The 21,786-nt window shown below is 42.8% G+C and overlaps 1 protein-coding gene across 1 annotated transcript in view; it reads right to left on the bottom strand.

The window, feature by feature from the left end:
• The window catches only part of plekhh3 (pleckstrin homology, MyTH4 and FERM domain containing H3), a 151,691-nt gene that overhangs the window by 44,659 nt on the left and 85,246 nt on the right, over positions 1–21,786 (bottom strand). The window contains exons 4-5 of the mRNA XM_061905363.1: positions 8,757–8,939; positions 2,115–2,272 (exon numbers count right to left, since the gene is read on the bottom strand). Of these exons, the coding sequence (XP_061761347.1) occupies positions 2,115–2,272; positions 8,757–8,939 (341 nt within the window). The remainder of the gene's footprint in view (positions 1–2,114; positions 2,273–8,756; positions 8,940–21,786) is intronic.

The following is a 21,786-nucleotide window of genomic DNA, read 5'->3' as shown; positions in this document are numbered from 1 at the left end:
TCTGCTGTGATCCATAGTAAAGTTTCACCTCCAGGAATTTTAAACAAGGAATCACCGTGTGTTTGTGTGGCTAAAGGTTAAAGCTTCCCAACTCCATCGTTCTACTTTGACTTCTCCATTATTAATTAAACAAATTGCAAAAGATTCAGCAACACAGATCTCCAAAATACTGTGTAATTATGCCGTTAAAGCAGACGACTTTTAGCTGTGTGTGTGTGCAGCGCTCATATTCATAACAGCCCGTGACGTCACGCGTACACGTCATCATTACGCGACTTTTTCAATAAAAAAGTCCCGGGAAATTTAGAATTGCAGTTTAGTAAACTAAAAAGGCCGTATTGGCATGTGTTGCAATGTTAATATTTCATCATTGATATATAAACTATCAGACTGTGTGGTGGGTAGTAGTGGGTTTCAGTAGGCCTTTAAAGCAGAACCAAGCATGCATGACTATAGCTCTTGTCTCAAAGTAGGTGTACTGTTACCACCTGTCTCATTATCCCTTGACTTATTTGGAGGTTTTTTTTTGCTGTTTTCCTGTGTGTCGCGTCTTGCGCTCCTATTTTGGTGGCTTTTTCTCTTTTTTTTGTATTTTCCTGTAGCAGTTTCATGTCTTCCTTTGAGCGATATTTCCCGCATCTACTTTGTTTTAGCAATAGAGAATATTTCAGTTGTTTTTATCCTTCTTTGTGGGGACATTATTGATTGCCTTTTAATGTTTGGATGTACATTGTCTTTGCTCCAAAGTAAGTCTTTGCTGTCGTCCAGCATTGTGTTTTTGTCCACTTTGTAGCCAGTTCAGTTTTAGTTTCGTTCTGCATAGCCTCTCCTGAGCTTCAATGCCTTTTCCTAGGGACACTCACTTTTTATTTATTTTTGGTTTACGCATCACCTTTTTTGTAAGGGGCTCTGGAAGCCGGCAGACCCGTCAGCGATCCTGTTCTGTCTCCCTGTAATGTTTGTCTGATCTTGAATGGGATTGTGCTGAAAATTTTAATTTTCCTGAAGGAACTCTCCTGACGGAATAAATAAAGTACTATCTAATCCAATCTAATCTATCTAGATATTTTTTTACCTTCACACTGCCTCCCGCTGTAGCCGACTTCTACAAAGCGATTAGCTACCGGCTGCCACCTACTGATATGGAAGAGTATTACACGGTTACTCTGCCGAACTCTAGACAGCACCGACACTATTTGCGGATTATAATTACTGGTTTAAAAAAAATATTTTGTAACCTAGTCAGTGGCCTTGTGGTTAGAGTGTCCGCCCTGAGATCAGTAGGTTGTGAGTTTGAACCCCGGCCGAATTATATTAAAGACTATAAAAATGGGACCCATTACCTCCCTGCTTGGCACTCAGCATCAAGGCTTGGAATTGGGGGCTAAATCACCAATAATGACTCCCGGGCGTGCCACCGCTGCTGCTCACTGCTCCCCTCACCTCCCAGGGGGTGATCAAGGGTGAGGGGTCAAATGCAGAGAATAATTTCGCCACATCTAGTGTGTGTGTGACAATCATTGGTACTTTAACTTTACTGTCTAGAGCTCGGCATATCAGCATGTCGGAAACATGGTTTGTTGTGATCACAATATGCGGAAGGCAGCGTGCAGGTAAAAAGGTATCTAATGCTTAAAACCATAAATAAACAAAAGGCAAGTTGCAATAAGAAAAGGCATTGAAGCGTAAAGCTAAAACTTAACTGGCTGCAAAGTAAAGGAAAACGGAATGCTGGACGACAGCAAAGACTTACAGCGTGTGGAACAGACGGCGTCCACAAAGCACTTCCGTACATGAAAATAAACAACAAAATAGGGGCGCAAATCAAGAACTAAAACATGATACAGCAAAACAACAACAAAAAAACCTCCAAATAAGTTGTGATGCGACACCTACTTTGAGACAAGATGCATGCTTGGTTATGGTTTGAATTCGTATCATTCGAGCTTCATTTTTGAATGTTTTCTGCATTTTTTTCAATGAAAAAAAATGTGCCTCGACTCAGTAAAGGTTGAAAAAACCGCTGATCTCGCAGAGAAGGGGAACCTTTGGACTCCCCGGACAATTGTGCGGCGGTTTCCAAGGCGACGCAGGCCCTCTTATCGCAGACCTACCTCGATGTCCTGGATCAGGAGCTGGGTCGGCGTCTCCACGGGGGCTTTGGTGTCGATGATTTTCTGGATGGCGCAGGCCCAGTGCACGGCCTCGTTGAAGTGCTTGGTGAAGAGCCTGTAGCAGTGCTTCCGCCCGTACACCGTGATGCACCACGAGCCTTGAAGAAGCACAGTCAGCAATCATTTCTCCCGCAGTTTGGAGTACTGGACATGTCTGTTCTGCAAGGCTTCTTTATCAGGCCTCCCTGCTACGTGACTTGGCAGCGAGTCCGGCTGTTCTCCGATCTCCCCTCAGCCCAGAAAGAGGAGCTTTCACAGCTCGGTGCTACTGACTTTTCTCACATTCACTTAAGAAGGCTAATGGATGCCAAAAAGGGCAGGAAGAATTTTTAGTGCCGCCCGTGACTGGAGAGAACCTGTGGACAATTGCCATGGACCGGTTCACGTCCAGCAAAGATACGGTTTTGCAGAAGTAGATTGGGTTAATTTTTTTTCATCACTTTAGGAACCATGGAAATAACATTGGGGCAAAAACAAAAACACATTTTCGTATCCTGAGGGGGAGTATTAGATCAGAGGTGTCAAACTCATTTTCATCGAGGGCCACATTGCAGTTATGGCTAACTTCAAAAGTAAAAATATGTTTTATCCTTCTTCGTGGGGACATTGTTGATTGTGGACTTTGTGGACGCTGTCTTCGCTCCACAGTAAGTTTTTGCTGTCGTCCAGCATTCTGTTTTTGTTTATTTTATAGTCGTGATGTGACAGCACACCTACTTTGAGACAAGATGCATGCTTGGTTATGGCTTGAATTTGTGTCCAATTGCAAGAACAACGTTTTTCATGTCATGTTCGGGATGTACTCTGTGGACGCAGTCTTTGCTCCACAGTAAGTCTTTGCTGTAGTCCAGCATTCTGTTTTTGTTTATTTTATAGCCTTGATGTGACAGGTTGTGACCGCACACCCACTTTGAGACAAGATGCATGCTTGGTTATAGTTTGTATTTGTATCCAACAATTGCGAGAACGTTTTTAATTTCATGTTCGGGATGTACTCTGTGGACACCGTCTTCGCTCCACAGTAAGTCTTTGCTGTCGTCCAGCATTCTGTTTTTGTTTATTTTATAGTCGTGATGTGACAGCACACCTACTTTGAGACAAGATGGATGCTTGGTTATGGCTTGAATTTGTGTCCAATTGCAAGAACGACGTTTTTCATGTCATGTTCGGGATGTCCTCTGTGGACGCAGTCTTTGCTCCACAGTAAGTCTTTGCTGTCGTCCAGCATTCTGTTTTTGTTTATTTTATAGCATTGATGTGACAAGTCGTGACAGCACACCCACTTTGAGACAAGATGCATGCTCGGTTATAGTTTGTATTTGTATCCAACAATTGCGAGAACGTTTTTCATTTCATGTTCGGGATGTACTCTGTGGACGCAGTCTTCGCTCCACAGTAAGTCTTTGCTGTCGTCCAGCATTCTGTTTTTATTAACTTTGTAGCCGTGATGTGACAGCATACCTACTTTGAGACAAGATGCATGCTTGGTTATGGTTTGAATTTGTGTCCAACAATTGCGAGAACGATGTTTTTCATGTCATGTACGGGATGTACTCTGTGGACGCCGTCTTTGCTCCACAATAAGTCTTTGCTGTCGTCCAGCATTCTATTTTTGATTACTTTGTAGCCGTGATGTGACAGCACACCTACTTTGAGACAAGATGCATGCTTGGTTATGGTTTGAATTTGTGTCCAATTGCAAGAACGTCGTTTTTCATGTCATGTTCGGGATGTACTCTGTGGACGCAGTCTTTGCTCCACAGTAAGTCTTTGCTGTTGTCCAGCATTCTGTTTTTGTTTATTTTATAGCCTTGATGTGACAAGTCGTGACAGCACACCTACTTTGAGACAAGATGCATGCTTGGTTATAGTTTGTATTTGTATCCAACAATTGCGAGAACGTTTTTCATTTCATGTTCGGGATGTACTTTGTGGACGCAGTCTTTGCTCCACAGTAAGTCTTTGCTGTCGTCCAGCATTCTGTTTTTGTTTACTTTGTAGCCGTGACGTGACAGCACACCTACTTTGAGACAAGATGCATGCTTGGTTATGGCTTGAATTTGTGTCCAATTGCAAGAACGACGTTTTTCATGTCATGTTCGGGATGTACTCTGTGGACGCAGTTTTTGCTCCACAGTAAGTCTTTGCTGTAGTCCAGCATTCTGTTTTTGTTTATTTTATAGCCGTGATGTGACAGCACACCCACTTTGAGACAAGATGCATGCTTGGTTCTAGTTCATATTTGTATCCAACAATTGCGAGAACGTTTTTTAATTTCATGTTCGGGATGTACTCTGTGGACGCCATCTTTACTCCACAGTAAGTCTTTGCCGTCGTCCAGCATTCTGATTTTGTTTACTTTTATAGCCGTGACGTGAGAGCACACCTACTTTTAGACAAGATGCATGCTCGGTTATGGTTTGAATTTGTATCCAACAATTGCGAGAACGACGTTTTTCATGTCATGTTCGGGATGTACTCTGTGGACACCGTCTTTGCTCCACAGTAAGTCTTTGCTGTCGTCCAGCATTCTGTTTTTGTTTATTTTATAACCGTGATGTGACAGGTTGGGACCGCACACCTACTTTGAGACAAGATGCATGCTTGAAAACAGCGAATGCTCTTGGACTGGCAAAGCAGACTATCAGTTATTGTCCGCCATGTATATCTTTTGCACAGGCGAATAATACATTTGAAAATAAAATAACAATAACTAATGAATCAAACATTCAAGCCTTGAATTGGCATGAGAAAGGGCATGAATAAAACGTTAATTATCGCTCAGTTTGCTATACTGATTTGCTTTATATTTAATAGTGCAAAATCAACTATCAAAAAACAAACGAAAAAATGTTATTGGTATATTAAATAAAAAATGTAACGCCTCTTTTCTATCTGCAGCCTTCTGAGGTAAATATCAACATTAACTTTTTCCACGGGCCCATAAATTTGAAAAAAACTAAACAACAACAATGTGGTGGGCGGGGTTTGGTGGTAATGGGGGGTGTGTGTGTGTGTGTATATATATATATATATATAAATATATATATATATATATATATATATATAATGTATGGATGTTTTATTTGACATTAATATATACAAACTGGAGGATAAATAGTATATACAAACTACACAAACAAAATATATATGGGGATGGGGGGGGGAATATTGTGGCGTCCCGGAAGAATTAGTGCTGCAAGGGCTTCTGGGTATTTGTTCTGTAGTGTTACGGTGCGGATTTTGTCATTCTTGTGTGGCGCATATATGTGAAAGTGATAAAGTTGTTCATACCGCCCACCCTCAGTGTGACCTGTGTGGCTGTTGACCAAGTATGCCTTGCATTCACTCGTGTGTGTGAACAAACCGCATATAATATTCGACTTGGCAGGCACGCTGTTTGTTTGGAGGAAAAGCTGACGTGACCGGCGGGCCAGCTCTAATGTTAATTTGATATTGCCTCAAGGGCCAAATAAATTACACAGCAGGCCAAATTCGGCCCGCGGATCAGAGTTTGAAACCCATGCCGTAGAGCAAGCATTTTACTACAAAAACATAGGTGTTCTTGTCGTACATAAGGATTGAGAATGATAGGCGAGCCCTTCCCTTTTAACATTTAAAACCGACTTAGTGGAGTCCTTAGAAAAGGAAGTAACATTTAATTTCATGACAAACAATATACCTGGGGGAAGTCAGCATTTCACGCAACATTAGAGTGAGGAACAAGAAAATCTAAAAAAACCTTTCGCTATGAGGTAGTCCAAAATATTTGGACATCCTCTCTTCAACCCTTAAAGGGGAACATTATCACAATTTCAAAAGGGTTAAAACCAATAAAAATAAGTTCCCAGTGGCTTATTTTATTTTTCGAAGTTTTTTTCAAAATTTTACCTATCATGGAATATCCCAAAAAAAAGTATTTTAAGTGCCTGATTTTCGCTATCTGTAAATCCACCGTCCATTTTCCTGTGATGTCACGTAGTGATGCCAATACAAACAAACATGGCGGATAGCACAGCAAGATATAGCGACATTAGCTCGGATTCAGACTCGGATTTCAGCGGCTTAAGCGATTCAACAGATTACGCATGTATTGAAACGGATGGTTGGACTGTGGAGGCAGATAGTGAAAACGAAATTGAAGAAGAAACTGAAGCTATTGACGCTATTCGGCGATCGCCTTCTAACCAACGAATGCATCTTTTGACCACTGGAGCAACTTAAATCCGTCGATTGGTAAGTGTTTGTTTGGCATTAAATGTGGGTGGAGGGAAAGGCTGGATGCAAAAAATATAGCGACAAATGTACATACAGCTAGCCTAAATAGCATGTTAGCATCGATTAGCTGGCAGTCATGCCGCGACCAAATATGTCTGATTAGCACATAATAATAATAATAATAATGGATTAGATATATATCGTGCTTTTCTATTGTTAGATACTCAAAGCGCTCACAGTGAAGTGGGAACCCATCATTCATTCACACCTGGTGGTGGTAAGCTACATCAGTAGCCACAGCTGCCCTGGGGTAGACTGACGGAGGCGTGGCTGCCAGTTTGAGCCTACGGCCCCTCCGACCACCACCAATCATTCATTCATCATTCATTCACCAGTGTGAGCGGCACCGGGGGCAAGGGTGAAGTGTCCTGCCCAAGGACACAATGGTAGCGATATGGATGTCAATAGGTGGGAAGCGAACCTGCAACCCTCAGGTTTCTGGCACGGCCGCTCTACCCACTACGCCAGGGGTAGGGAACCTATGGCTCTAGAGCCAGATGTGGCTCTTTTGATGACTACATATGGCGCTCAGATAATTATATTTATACAGCGCGTTTCTCTAGTGACTCAAAGCGCTTTACAAAGTGACACCCAATATCTAAGTTACATTTAAACCAGTGTGCGTGGCACTGGGGGCAGGTGTGTAAAGTGTCTTGCCCAAGGACACAACGGCAGAGACTAGGATGGCGGAAGCGGGAATCAAACCTGGAACCCTCAGGTTGCTAGCACGGCCACTCTCCTAACCTAGCTAAGCCGAGTAACCATGTAATACTCTTCCATGTCAGTAGGTGGCAGTCGGTAGCTAATTGCTTTGTAGAAGTGGGAAACAGCGGGAGGCAGAGTGCAGGTAAAAAGGTGTCTAATGCTTAAACCAGGGGTAGGGAACCTATGGCTCTAGAGCCAGATGATTGCACCTGGCTCTCAGATAAATCTTAGCTGACATTGCTTAACACGATAAGTAATGAATAATTCCGCTGGTAATCACAGTTTCAAAAATAACGTTCAAATTATAAAACATTCTCATGCATTTTAATCCAACCATCCGTTTTCTACCGCACCTGTTCAAGATGTCGCATTAATGGTAAGAAGTATTATATTCATTATTGGTTAACTTTTAGAATAACAATGTTGTTAAACAGAATAAGAGACTTATTATACTCTACAAATGTTGGTCATACTTAAAAATGCATAAATTTAGTTGTATTCAGGGTTGAAAAATGTTATATGGCTCTTACGGAAATACATTTTGAAACATTTGGCTTTCATGGCTCTCTCAGCCAAAAAGGTTCCCGACCCCTGCACTATGCCATGCCGCCCCAAGTCAACAACATCAACAAAACTCACCTTTGTGATTTCATTGACCTTATCGTTGGAAATGCATCTGCTTTGAGTGTCGCAGGCTATCCACACACATCTTTGTGCCATGTCTGTCGTAGCATCGCCGGTGAATTGTGCAGAACAAACGAGGGACTTTCGCATATTTTGACACTGGTGCAACTTGAATCCGTCGATTGGTATGTGTTTGTTTGGCATTAAATGTGGGTGGAGGGAAAGGCTAGATGCAAATATAGCTACAAATGAGGCATAACGATGCAATATGTACATACAGCATGCTAATAATCGATGCACACTCCACGTAAGGCATATTGAATCCGTCCCTGTTCGTGTTGTTACATCCTCCGACAACACACCGACGAGGCATGATGTCTCCAAGGTATGGGAAAACAGTCGAAAAAACGGAAAATAACAGAGCTGATTTGACTTGTGTGTGTAATGTGTTTGAGAAAATGGGGGATTGCTTCACGTTGTGACGTCACGGGTGAAAGGTCATTGCTCCGACAGGCGAACAATTGAGTTTAAATCGCCAAATTCACCCTTTTAGAGTTCGGAAATCGGTTAAAAAACATATGGTCTTTTTTTTCTGCAACATGGAGGTATATATTGACGCTTACATAGATCTGGTGATAATGTTCCCCTTTAAGTGCATGTTTCTCTGTAAATGTTTGCTTTCATTCAGAAGCAGGAAGCAAAAAATGCCCGAGTGATCACCCAAAAAAAAAAAAAAAGCTTCTAAACAAACTCCTGGACAAAAACACGGTTGGGGTTTCCCAAATGGACTCACAATTACAGAGCGTGTAAACGTCGCACACATCTGAAAAACACGCAAAACATCTGCCCGTCTTGGAACGTCTGAAAAAGTCAAATCACGACGCCGCAAAAAAAATAAAAAATGGAGCGGGACAGCGATTGCAGACAGCGTGAGTCAGCCGTGAGTCAGCCTAATTCACCGCGTGGCGCTCTCACCCGTCTCCTTGAAGGTCTGCTTGTCTGGCCAGATGACGGAGCAGAGGCTGGTGAGGACCAGGGTTCCCAGTCTGCGAGCTCCCTTCTCCGGCCCGCTGTAGTAGTCCAGGGAGTCTTGGCTCAGCACGAACCAGAAGCGCCGCTGCTTGATCCAGTTGCCTCGCACCTCGCGCAGCAGCCAACCTAGCGCCGGAACAAGCATCATGAGAGCAGGAACATCTCATTGTTCTTAGCTACTGAAAACACCATAAAAATAGAGATTGATCAATATATTGTACTAGTGATTGTTTTATTATGTTTGTAATTTGTATTTCTTGCTGATTATCACTCAGCTTCCAAAACTTGTAGTTCATCCTCTGTATTTTCAGGCTCAAAAATATAAATTTTATGGATCATCATTTGTCCCAAAGTAAACTTTGTTGTCTGTGGGGCGGCATAGCTCGGTTGGTAGAGTGGCCGTGCCAGCAACTTGAGGGTTGCAGGTTCGATTCCCGCTTCCGCCATTCTAGTCACTGCCGTTGTGTCCTTGGGCAAGGCACTTTACCCACCTGCTCCCAGTGCCACCCACACTGGTTTAGATCTAATTTAGATATTGGGTTTCACTATGTAAAGCGCTTTGAGTCACTAGAGAAAAGCGCTATATAAATAAAATTCACTTCACGTCTCTCACAAGGACGACGGTAACCGATATTTGGAGCCCATATTCATCTACAGCAGGGGTCTCAGACACCAGGGACGGCGTGGCGCAGCGGAAGAGTGGCCGTGCGCAACCCGAGGGTCCCTGGTTCAATCCCCACCTAGTATGGTTGTGTCCTGAGCAAGACACTTCACCCTTGCTCCTGATGGATGCTGGTTAGCGCCTTGCATGGCAGCTCCCTCCATCAGTGTGTGAATGGGTAAATGTGGAAGTAGTGTCAAAGCGCTTTGAGTTCCTTGAAGGTAGAAAAGCGCTATACAAGTACAACGCATTTATCATTTATTACGTTTGTAATTTCTATTTCTTGCTGCTTATCACTCAGCTTCCAAAACTTGTAGTTCATCCTCTGTATATTCAGGCTCAAAAATACAATTTTCTGGATCATCGTTTGTCCCAAAGTAAACTTTGTTGTCCCTCACAAGGACGACGGTAACCGATATTTGGAGCCCATATTCATCTACAAAAGGGGTCTAAGACACGCGGCCCGTGGGCTAATTAAAAGTTTAATGTTAGTACGGCACGCAAATTTTATATGAATGCCGCTTGACAGCGTTGTGTTATTTGGGTCCAAAATGGCTCTTTCAACGTTCTGGGTGGCCTACCCCTGTGTTAGTGGAAAAGCGGTGAGGGAGTGAAAACGACAGAGACGTTGCCATGGAGACGAGGGTTTTATTACGTGCCCGGCTGCAGTCACACTGCGACACCTGTCAGTCAGTAATAACAGTCCCCGATAACCTGGGCCAAGTCAAATTGTTATTATTTTTTTTTTATTGTTTAATTTGCATTGCCTCACACGATGAACACTACATATATTTCTATATGACGCCGGAACAATCATCATAAAAGCAGGAACATCTCATTGTTCCTAGCTACTAAAAATACAATAAAATTAGAGATGGATCAATGTATATTTTTAAGGACATTGTACTGTAAGTGATTGTTTTATTATGTTTGTAATTTGTTTTTCTTGATGCTTATCACTCAGCTTCTTAAAACTTGTAGTTCATCCTCTGTATACTCAGGCTCAAAAATATAATTTTCTGGATCATCATTTGTCCTAAAGTAAACTTTGTTGTCCCTCACAAGGATGACGGTACCTGATATTTGGAGCCCATATTCATCTACAGTAAAAGTTTTTTAAACATGAATAGTAAACCTTATTTTTCCAGACCATAGGGCGCACCACAGTATAAGGCGGGTCCAGTCAGGTCTATTTTCATACAAAAGGCACACCGGATTTTAAGGCGCATTAAAGGGGTCATATTATTATTTTTTTCCCAAATTTAAAACACTTTAATGTGGTCTACATAATATGTAATGTTGGTTCTTTGGTCAAAATGTTGCATGGATTATGTTTTACAGATAATCTTCAAGCTGCTTTCTGAGCGTCTCTTCAGGATGGGCCGTTTTGTGGGCGGTCTTATTTACGTGGCTAACCTTCAACAGCGTCTTCTCCCCGTAGTCTCTGTTGCAGCCGTGTAGCGTGCAAGGACGGGAGTGGAACAAGTGTCAAAAGATGCCGCTAACTGTTTTAGTGATATTCAGACTTTACTTAAATCAATAACGGAGCAGAATCTTCTCACCCGTGGCTCACTAATGCAACATCAACGCCGGAAATGTGTCCCGTGAAAAAACGTCCGACCGGAACCCTCTAATAACTAAAATTCCGTGGGTGTACTATGTAAACCCACTACAGTTTTTAGCGCTTTGATAGCTAGTCTACTGACAGATATACGAAAGAACTTTACATTACTTTATATTAGAAATGGCAACAGAGGAGGATGAATGCCATAGAGAAAAAGAAGAAACTTATGACTACGGTGTCGGCACGGACTACAATGGCGGAGGCGCGCGCATTTTCAGGACTTATGCAGATCCCAAATACACATCAGCATGTACTAGAAGATAAGAAAAGTTGGTTTTGCATAATAATACCAAACAAAACGGCAGGTAATGTCAGCTAGTAGGTGGCATTTTGCGGACCTTAAACACACACCATAATAATACTGGTATGTTTAATGCGCCGACAATCCATTAAGCGGTGCGGCTTCATAGCTTACCGAAGTCGTCCTAAAAACATTTTTTGACAGATTTTTTTTAGCGCTGTGTGTTACGTTCTATATTTTCAATGGAACATTTAAAGTTCTGCAGTTTACACGTATCTCTTATGTGTGACTGCCATCTACTGGTCACAATTAAGTACCAAATAAAGTTACTTCGAGGTCGGTAAGCACAACCAGAATTATGCCGTACATTAGGCGCAGCAAGTTGCAAGGTGCACTGTCGATTTTTGAGAAAATAACAAGATTTTAAGGGCGCCTTAGAGTCAGAAAAATACAGTATGGTGCATCCGTAAACATCCTTGTTTGTGAATGACTGAAAATCAATCAATCAATCAATGTTTATTTATATAGCCCTAAATCACAAATGTCTCAAAGGACTGTACAAACCATTACGACTACGACATCCTCGGAAGAACCCACAAAAGGGCAAGGAAAACTCACACCCAGTGGGCAGGGAGAATTCACATCCAGTGGGACGCCAGTGACAATGCTGACTATGAGAAACCTTGGAGAGGACCTCAGATGTGGACCACATCTGTTGCTCAGTCTGTAGAAAAATGTTGTTCTTAAACAATTTGCTCACGCATTTCTTCACAAAGAGGTGACCCTCGTCCCATCCTTGTTTGTGAATGACTGAGCATACCATGGAAACTGCTTTTAGAATAGAATAGAATAGAAAGTACTTTATTGATCCCTGGGGGAAATTCAGCACCACAGTTTGCTCACAATAGACAATAATAATAATAAATAATATAATATACATTAGCTAAAATCGGGCGGAAGGCAGGGTACACCCTGGACAACAGCGCCCCCCACGACCCCAAAGGGAATAAGTGGTAGAAATGGATGGATAATTTATATCATATATTATATTATATTAAAGGCCTACTGAAACCCACTACTACCGACCACGCAGTCTGATAGTTTATATATCAATGATGAAATATTAACATTGCAACACATGCCAATACGGCCTTTTTAGTTTACTAAATTGCAATTTTAAATTTCCCGCGGAGTTTCCTGTTGAAAACGTCGCGTGTTTGTGATGTTATTGGTTGGAGGGGACGTATTAGCCCAGCACCACTTGCGGCTAAAAGTCGTCTCTTTTCATCGCATAATTACACAGTATTCTGGACATCTGTGTTGCTGAATCTTTTGCAATTTGTTCAATTAATAATGGAGAAGTCCAAGTAGAAAGATGGAGTTGGGAAGCTTTAGCCTTTAGCCACACAAACACACGGTGATTCCTTGTTTAAAATTCCTGGAGGTGAAACTTTACTATGGATCAGAGCGCGGTCAAGCGAACATGGTTCTCGACCACGTGTCAACTGACAGGTTTCGGTGAGAAAATTGTGGTAAAAAGTCGCCTCTTACCGGAGATCAGCGGCGCTTGCGCCGTCCATGCAGCTGCCGTGACTTCCCTCAGAGACTGGCGTCAACACACCCGTGGACACACCCCTCCGACTATCAGGTACTATTTAACTCACTAAAACACTAGCAACACAATAGAAATATAAAGGATTTCCCAGAATTATCCTAGTAAATGTGGGAAGTCCTGTGGGGAGTGCTCAGAGAGTATGGGGTGTCGGACTGTCTTATTGTGGCGGTCCGCTCCCTGTATGATCAGTGCCAGAGCTTGGTCCGCATTGCTGGCAGTAAGTCGAACACATTTCCAGTGAGGGTTGGACTCCGCCAAGGCTGTCCTTTGTCACCGATTCTGTTGATAACTTTTATGGACAGAATTTCTAGGCGCAGTCAAGGCGTTGAGGGGTTCCGGTTTGGTGACCGCAGGATTAGGTCTCTGCTTTTTGCAGATGATGTGGTCCTGATGGCTTCATCTGACCGGGATCTTCAGCTCTCACTGGATCGGTTCGCAGCCGAGTGTGAAGCGACCGGAATGAGAATCAGCACCTCCAAGTCCGAGTCCATGGTTCTCGCCCGGAAAAGGGTGGAGTGCCATCTCCGGGTTGGGGAGGAGACCCTGCCCCAAGTGGAGGAGTTCAAGTACCTAGGAGTCTTGTTCACGAGTGGGGGAAGAGTGGATCGTGAGATCGACAGGAGGATCGGTGCGGCGTCTTCAGTAATGCGGACGTTGTACTGATCCGTTGTGGTGAAGAAGGAGCTGAGCCGGAAGGCAAAGCTCTCAATTTACCGGTCGATCTACATTCCCATCCTCACCTATGGTCATGAGCTCTGGGTCATGACCGAAAGGATAAGATCACGGGTACAAGCGGCCAAAATGAGTTTCCTCCGCCGGGTGGCGGGGCTCTCCCTTAGAGATAGGGTGAGAAGCTCTGCCATCCGGGAGGAACTCAAAGTAAAGCCGCTGCTCCTCCACATCGAGAGGAGCCAGATGAGGTGGTTCGGTCATCTGGTCAGGATGCCACCCGAACGCCTCCCTAGGGAGGTGTTTAGGGCACGTCCAACCGGTAGGAAGACCCAGGACACGTTGGGAAGACTATGTCTCCCGGCTGGCCTGGGAACGCCTCGGGATCCCCCGGGAAGAGCTAGACGAAGTGGCTGGGGAGAGGGAAGTCTGGGTTTCCCTGCTTAGGCTGTTGCCCCCGCGACCCGACCTCGGATAAGCGGAAGAAAATGGATGGATGGATCCTAGTAAATGCGTCTAAAAACATCTGAATCGCTCCCAATGCAATCGCCTTTTTTTTCTTTTTCTAGTCCTTCACTCCAATAATCTTTCATCCTCGCTCAAATTAATGGGGAAAATGTCGCTTTCTCGGTCCGAATAGCTCTTGATGCTGGAGGCTCCCATTATAAACAATGTGGGGATGTGAGGAGCCCTCACACCGGTGACGTCATCGTCTGCTACTTCCGGTACAAGCAAGGCTTTTCTATTAGCGACCAAAAGTTGCGAACTTTATCGTCGATGTTCTCTACTAAATCCTTTCAGCAAAAATACGGCAATATCGCGAAATTAATAAAGTATGACACATAGAATGGACCTGCTATCCCCGTTTAAATACATAATATATGAATAATATCGTGGGGCGGTATAGCTCGGTTGGTAGAGTGGCCGTGCTAGCAACTTGAGGGTTGCAGGTTCGATTCCCGCTTCCGCCATCCTAGTCACTGCCGTTGTGTCCTTGGGCAAGACACTTTACCCACCTGCTCCCAGTGCCACCCACACTGGTTTTAAATGTAACTTAGATATTGGGTTTCACTATGTAAAGCGCTTTGAGTCGCTTGAGAAAAGCGCTATATAAATATAATTCACTTCACTGTGTCGTTCCGTGATGCTTTTTAATTTTATACCCAATCATGGCCCCCACCTGTTCCCAATTAGCCTGTTCCTAAAAAGTGTTTGACGAGCATTCCTCAACTTTCTCCGTCTTTTTTTGCCACTTCTTCCAGCTTTTTTGAAACATGTTGCAGGCATCAAATTCCAAATTTGCAAAAAATAATAATAATAATAATAATAATACGTTTACCAGTTCGAACGTTAAATATCTTGTCTTTGCAGTCTATTCAGTTGAAAATAGGTTGAAAAGGATTTGTTTGTATTTACAACTTCACTGGTTTGGCCAAATAATAAACTGAGCCTAATGTACCTCACCCAGATAAGTAGGACTACTGGATGCCAAAAATGCTTACAAAAACTAAAAATAAATCACATGTTCATTCTTTTAGTCGGCAGCGTGTTACCCGAACAGCAAGAGTCCAGCAGGTAGCTTGTTGCACAGCCACAATAATCCCAGAGGCCTGTAATTGTCTGCAAAGTGAGTAACAAGCCAGCCTGTGAGGGGTAAACGCCTTACAGAAATAGCCGGGCTAATGGCAGAGGCATTAAAGCCTGCATAATTACAGATATGGAGTGAGAGAAAAAGGAAAAGCAGAAGTTGCTGGTGTTGGAGCAGCAAGTTGTAAAAGAGGACTCGTGAGCGCGTTTGTTGATCACACGTTTGGAAGTAAACTTCCTCTAAAGCAGTGGTTCTTAACCCGGGTTCGATCGAACCCTAGGAGTTCGGCTGTTATTGTAACCCTAACTAAATAACTCTGAATTAAGTCTTTATTACTTAGAATATGTTTCCCTAGTGTCTAAATAACTCTAAATTTGACATGATCTATGGTCTGGATTATGGTTTTGTTAGTTTTTGGACTCTTTTAGTTCCTGTTTGCGCTCCCATGTTTTGTTTGGTTACCATGCCGACTTATTATCATTCTGTCATGAGGGGGGGGGATTCGTAGCTTACTGCGAGGTTTGTTCTCCCGGGATGAAAACGGACTATTCCGGACAAGGCTTGCAGGTAGGAACATATTTATTGACTCGATAAATCTTGGCAGGGTATGAGGTAAACATACAAACTATGGTGGGGAACAAACACAAAACTGTGGCATGAAACAAACTATGGCTTCGAACAAACACAAAACTGTGGTAAGAAATAAATAAATCAATCAATCAATGTTTATTTTTATAGCCCTAAATCACAAATGTCTCAAAGGGCTGTACAAACCATTACGACTACGACATCCTCGGAAGAACCCACAAAAGGGCAAGGAAAACTCACACCCAGTGGGTAAGGAAAATTCACACCCAGTGGGACGCCAGTGACAATGATGACTATGAGAAACCTTGGAGAGGACCTCTAGGGGACCGAAAGCAATGGATGTCGAGCGGGTCTAACATGATACTGTGAAAGTTATAAATGATAAATGATAAATGGGTTGTACTTGTATAGCGCTTTTCTACCTTCAAGGTACTCAAAGCGCTTTGACACTACTTCCACATTTACCCATTCACACACACATTCACACACTGATGGAGGTAGCTGCCATGCAAGGCGCCAACCAGCACACATCAGGAGCAAGGGTGAAGTGTCTTGCTCAGGACACAACGGACGTGACGAGGTTGGTTCTAGGTGGGGATTGAACCAGGGACGCTCGGGTTGCGCACGGCCACTCTCCCCACTGCGCCACGCCGTCCCTAAGTTCAATCCATAGTGGCTCCAACACAGCCGCGAGAGTTCAGTTCAAAGCGGATCCAAGACAACGGCGAGAGTCCCGTCCACAGGAAAGTATCAGCATCGTAGAGATGTCCCCAACCGATACACAGGCGAGCGATCCCTGGACAGCCGCGGCATGAATCGAGCAACATGAAATGTGGTTTCGCATGAAAACAAGCAATGACGCCAGGCTGACTGACTGGCAAAGACAGGCTTGAATAAGGGTCTTGATTAGAAACAGGTGCGCGGTCCGAACACCAGAGGCAGGTGAAATTCATAAGTCGGCAGAGTAGCCAAACAAAACAAGGGAGCGCAAACAGGAACTAAAAGAGTCCAAAAAATAACAAAAACATGATCCAGACCATAGATCATGACAAAATGAAGTCTTTGTTGCTTAGAATATGTTCCCTATACTAAAGTATCATCAAAAACATATAACTTTGTCTTGAATATGAAAAAAACAAACATTTTATTTATGAATGCGCATATGAACCTGGTGGGGTTCGATACCTCCAACAAGGTTAAGAACCACTGCTCTAAATACATCGTGAACTTTGATTGATTGATTGATTGATACTTGTATTAGTAGATTGCACAGTACAGCACATATTCCGTACAATTGACCACTAAAGGGTAACACCCCAATAAGTTTTTCAACTTGTTTAAGTCGGGGTCCACGTTAATCAATTCATGGTAAAACTTCTGCGAGACTGAAGGACAACGGCCAGGAGATCATGAGGGATGACAGATTGCTAGAAATGAGTCTGTAGAAAATTAACTCCACTAAGGCCATATGGAATCTTTTCCAAGCGGAATAGTTTCTCAGAAACTTGGCCTTTTTTTTTTGTGTGTCCTGAAAGGAAAAAGGAGCTGTTCCCTATAGTGTTTGTGTGAGCCCCAATGCTACCTTTCAACATTTGCATTCCAAAATATGGGACATTTCCTGGGAAAATGGCTAAAAATAAGACATTTTCATCACAAATCGCTACTAAATCCATCCGTCCATTTTCTACCGCTTGTCCCTTTCGGAGTCAAAGCGGGGTGCTGGAAGATAGCCCGCCCCACATTTAATTCATTTTTCCTAGTGATGTCCGATAATGGCTTTTTTGCCGATATCCCGATATTGTCCAACTCTTAAATACCGATTCCGATATCAACCGATACCGATACATACAGTAGTAGAATGAACGCATTATTATGCCTAATTTTTGTTGTGATGCCCCGCTGGATGCATTAAAAATGCAGCAAAATTTTCCAAAGTAATCAACTCAAGTTATGGGGAGAAAAAAATGCCAACATGGCCCTGCCATATTTATTATTGAAGTCACAAAGTGCATTTTTTTTTTTAACATGCCTCAAAACAGCAGCTTGGAATTTGGGACATGCTCTCCCTGAGACAGCATGAGGAGGTTGAAGTGGGCAAGGTTTGGGGGTGGCGGTATTCTAGGGCAGTGGTCCCCAACCACCGGTAAGGTCCACGGACCGATTGGTACCGAGCCGCACAAGAAATTAAAAAAACAAAATAAAATAAAAAAATTATTAAATCAACATAAAAAAAACACAATATATACATACTAATATAGATCAATACAGTCTGCAGGGATACAGTCTGTAAGCACACATGATTGTATTTCTTTATGAAAAAAATAAAAATAAAAAACTATCCCGGTTCGTTCTACAAAAAGGTTAGGGACCACTGTGCTAGGGGATAGCGGTAGGTGTAGCGTCCCGGAAAAGTTAGTGCTGCAAGGGCTTCTGGGTATTTGTTCTGTTGTGTTTATTTTGTGTTACGGTGTGGATGTTCTCCCGAAATGTGTTTGTCATTCTTTTTTGGTGTGGGTTCACATTCTGGCGCATATTTGTAACAGTGTTAAAGTTGGCCACCCTCAGTCTTGACCAAGTATGCCTTGCATTCAATTGTGTGTGTGAAAAGCCGTAGATATAATGTGATCGGGCCGTGATTTATTGGCGCTCTGTACTTCTCCCTACGTCCGAATACCACTCAGTACAGCGTCGTTTTAAAAAGCCATACATTTTACTTTTTCAAACAGATACCGATAATTCCCGATATTAAGTGAAGTGAATGATATTTTTATATAGCGCTTTTCTCTAGTGACTCAAAGCGCTTTACATAGTGAAACCCAATATCTAAGTTACATTTAAACCAGTGTGGGTGGCACTGGGAGCAGGTGGGTAAATTGTCTTGCCCAAGGACACAACAGCAGTGACTAGGTTGGCGGAAGCGGGAATCGAACCTGCAACCCTCAAGTTGCTGGCACGGCCACTCTACCAACCGAGCTATACCGCCTGATATTACATTTCAAAGCATTTATCGGCCGATGTTTTTAAGTTTTTAGTTTTAAGAGGTTTTTCCCTTTATTGAGGCCAAAAAAAGCTGCTTGGCTGGCAGTCGGCCTACTTGTGCCACGCGTGTTTTAAAAGTCTGTGCTCCAGCAGCGTCACATCTTCCTCCGCGGTCAGAGAGCTGCGTGCCACCTGTCAGCCGCCCCCGTTCAATTCCCCTCCTCTGCTCTCGGCCTGTTTACTCTCACACCGCCGCCGCTTTTCCATGTTTCCTGTCCTGCCCTGCCCTGCCCTCCCGGACAACCCTTGACGCGGTTTTGCCAGGCGGCGTGAAAATAAAAATAACGACTCAGCATGTGAGGCAATGTTTCCTGTTTAAGAATTAATCTACATGTCATCATAAACACACCAAAATAGCCCGACTTCACGCCAGGACAGGGGGGGGAGGGGGAAAAGGAAAAGAGACAAGACAGGCTTCTCACCCGTGCATAAGGAATGCAGACGAGCCGAGCGAGAATTTATAAAAAAATTATTTGGGTGTTGCCATTTAGTGGTCAATTGCACGGGATATGTACTGTACTGTGCAATCTACTAATAAAAGTCTCAATCAATCCAAGTCTAAAGACGTTGGCTTGCTGTCACGCAACCAGGGGGAAAGAAAAAAGGGAGACCCCCACTCCTGCCCATCTGGATCCCATCTCCGTGGCCTGCTAATGCTTTCTCCAGGGGGCCGCCTTAAATTTGTTTCATTTGTCACCTTTGACCCGCCCACAAAAAGCCCCGCCCCCCCTCCAAAACAGACCATCGATTTTACTGCAAAGCACCTCCTCGTTCTGTTCTGAACAGCACTGTTACGCACATATGTGCCTAGGCAACCATGACCGAGACAACGGGGCATTGACACAATCCTTACAAAAGAGATAAGGGATAATCAACAAAACAATCAGTTTACAAAAAAACAGGCATTTTTATCACAACAGCGGAACATCGATTTCCAAACTTAATTGGTTCTTGAACAGGGTACGTCAAACCAAAAAGTTTGCAGAGGGAAGTAAATTTCTCCATACGAAACAATGTACATATGAATAATGGGTATCAGCCTCGACAAGAGTCTATATTTTAGTGAAGGTGTGTACACTTAAAACACAATATATATTGTTATTGTTCTGTATATATAACAAACATACTGATGAATCAACTTTCTCTAGCTGCTCTGCAAACACACACATAGAAGTCCCTTTGGTCCCCTCACAAACGATCAGAAATCAGAAAAATCCATAACTTCAACAACACTATTGCTACAATGTAGAGCTGGGCGACATATCGATATACTCGATATATTGCGGGTTTGTCTCTGTCCGATATAGAAAATGACTACATCGTGATATTCGAGTATACGTTCTCACGCAGTTGCTTATAGCTGCTGGCATTACACTACAAGCTATTCTCGCTCTTTCATGTAGGCACCTTCTTACATACGTCACATACGTCCTCGCGGAGCGGAGAGGTAGCAGCATGGGTAGCGTTAGCTGTGGTGCGAGTGGTAATAGGTGAGAAAGAAGGTGCGAATCTGGTAACAAATGAAGGAAGAATTCATTTCCAAGAAAACCAGCAGGGGGTCCATCGTTTGGCGGTGGTTTGGCTTCAAGTGGGAATATGTCGAACAGACAACCGTAATTTGTCAAATGTTGGGCAAAAGCTTTGCTACACAAAGTAGCATTAGTGCTAATATGTAGCATCATTTGAATGAAGAGTGCTTACTCCGCATGTCAACAGCTCCATTCGGTGCCACACCCACTAAATGCCGAGGCAACCATTTCCACATTAACACCGTATGAAAAAAAAATTGTGAACAACATGAGGAGATAACGTCCGCAGTAACCTACCACATAGCGATTTGAATTCCCGGTCGCGGCCCACGCTGCTGCTCACTGCTCCCCTCATTTCCCAGTGGTTGATCAAGGGTGATGGGTCAAATGCAGAGGATCATTTCACCACACCTAGTGTGTGTGTGACAATCATTGGAACTTTCAGCTTGTCCCATAAGGGACAAGCGGTAGGAAATGGATGGATGGAAGAAAAAAAAAAAAACATCTACACAACAGCTAAGCACACAATAGCATACAAGCTAAAGTAATAGGTGTCCTTAACTGAGCAATATTGCCTTGTAAAACAGCACATTAGTCAATATAAACAAGTATCAGATAATTATAGCTGCATATTATTTACGTATACAAAGTCTCCAAGGCAGAAGAAGCTTATTAGAAAAGTATCCAGAAACAAACGTGTCCGCATCATTCAACTTACTTCATTTAGTGAATCATTGTGGGCATTGGGTGTCGCCCAAAACTCATTACCGCTCCATTCCAGACGTCGATTGTAAATAGATTAGTGTTTTTTTTAACTATCACTGTGTTCTGTTTGATTATTTTTCACTTGATTAAACCTCTTTCTGACATTCCAAACCGCAAAACAACAGTATGTAGGGCAGGGGTCACCAACGCGGGGCCCGTGGGCACCAGGTCGCCCATAAAGACCAAATGAGTCGCCCGCTGGCCTGTTCTAAATGTTATTTATTTACTCGCAAGCTGGTCTCGCTTTGCTCGATATTTTTAATTCTAAGAGAGACAAAACTCAAATAGAATTTGAAAATGCAAGAAAATATTTTAAAGATTTGGTCTTCACTTGTTTAAATAAATTAATTTTTTTTTTTACTTTGCTTCTTCTAACTTTCAGAAAGACAATTTTAGAGAAAAAATACAACCTTAAAAATGATTTTAGGATTTTTAAACACATATACCTTTTAAATTCCTTCCTCTTCTTTCCTGACAATTTAAATCAATGTTCAAGATTTTTTTTATTTTTATTGTAAAGAATAATAAATACATTTTGGTTTAATTATTCATTTTAGCTTCTGTTTTTTCCACGAAGAATATTTGTGAAAAAGTTCTTCAAAATTATGATTAAAATTCAAAAAAATTATTCTGGCAAATCTAGAAAATCTGTAG

The sequence above is a fragment of the Nerophis ophidion genome, linkage group LG07, assembly GCF_033978795.1.
Source record: "Nerophis ophidion isolate RoL-2023_Sa linkage group LG07, RoL_Noph_v1.0, whole genome shotgun sequence".
Taxonomy (NCBI): domain Eukaryota; kingdom Metazoa; phylum Chordata; class Actinopteri; order Syngnathiformes; family Syngnathidae; genus Nerophis; species Nerophis ophidion.
The sequence above is the reverse complement of the archived record's forward strand: the minus strand, read 5'-3'. Positions and strand labels throughout refer to the sequence as shown.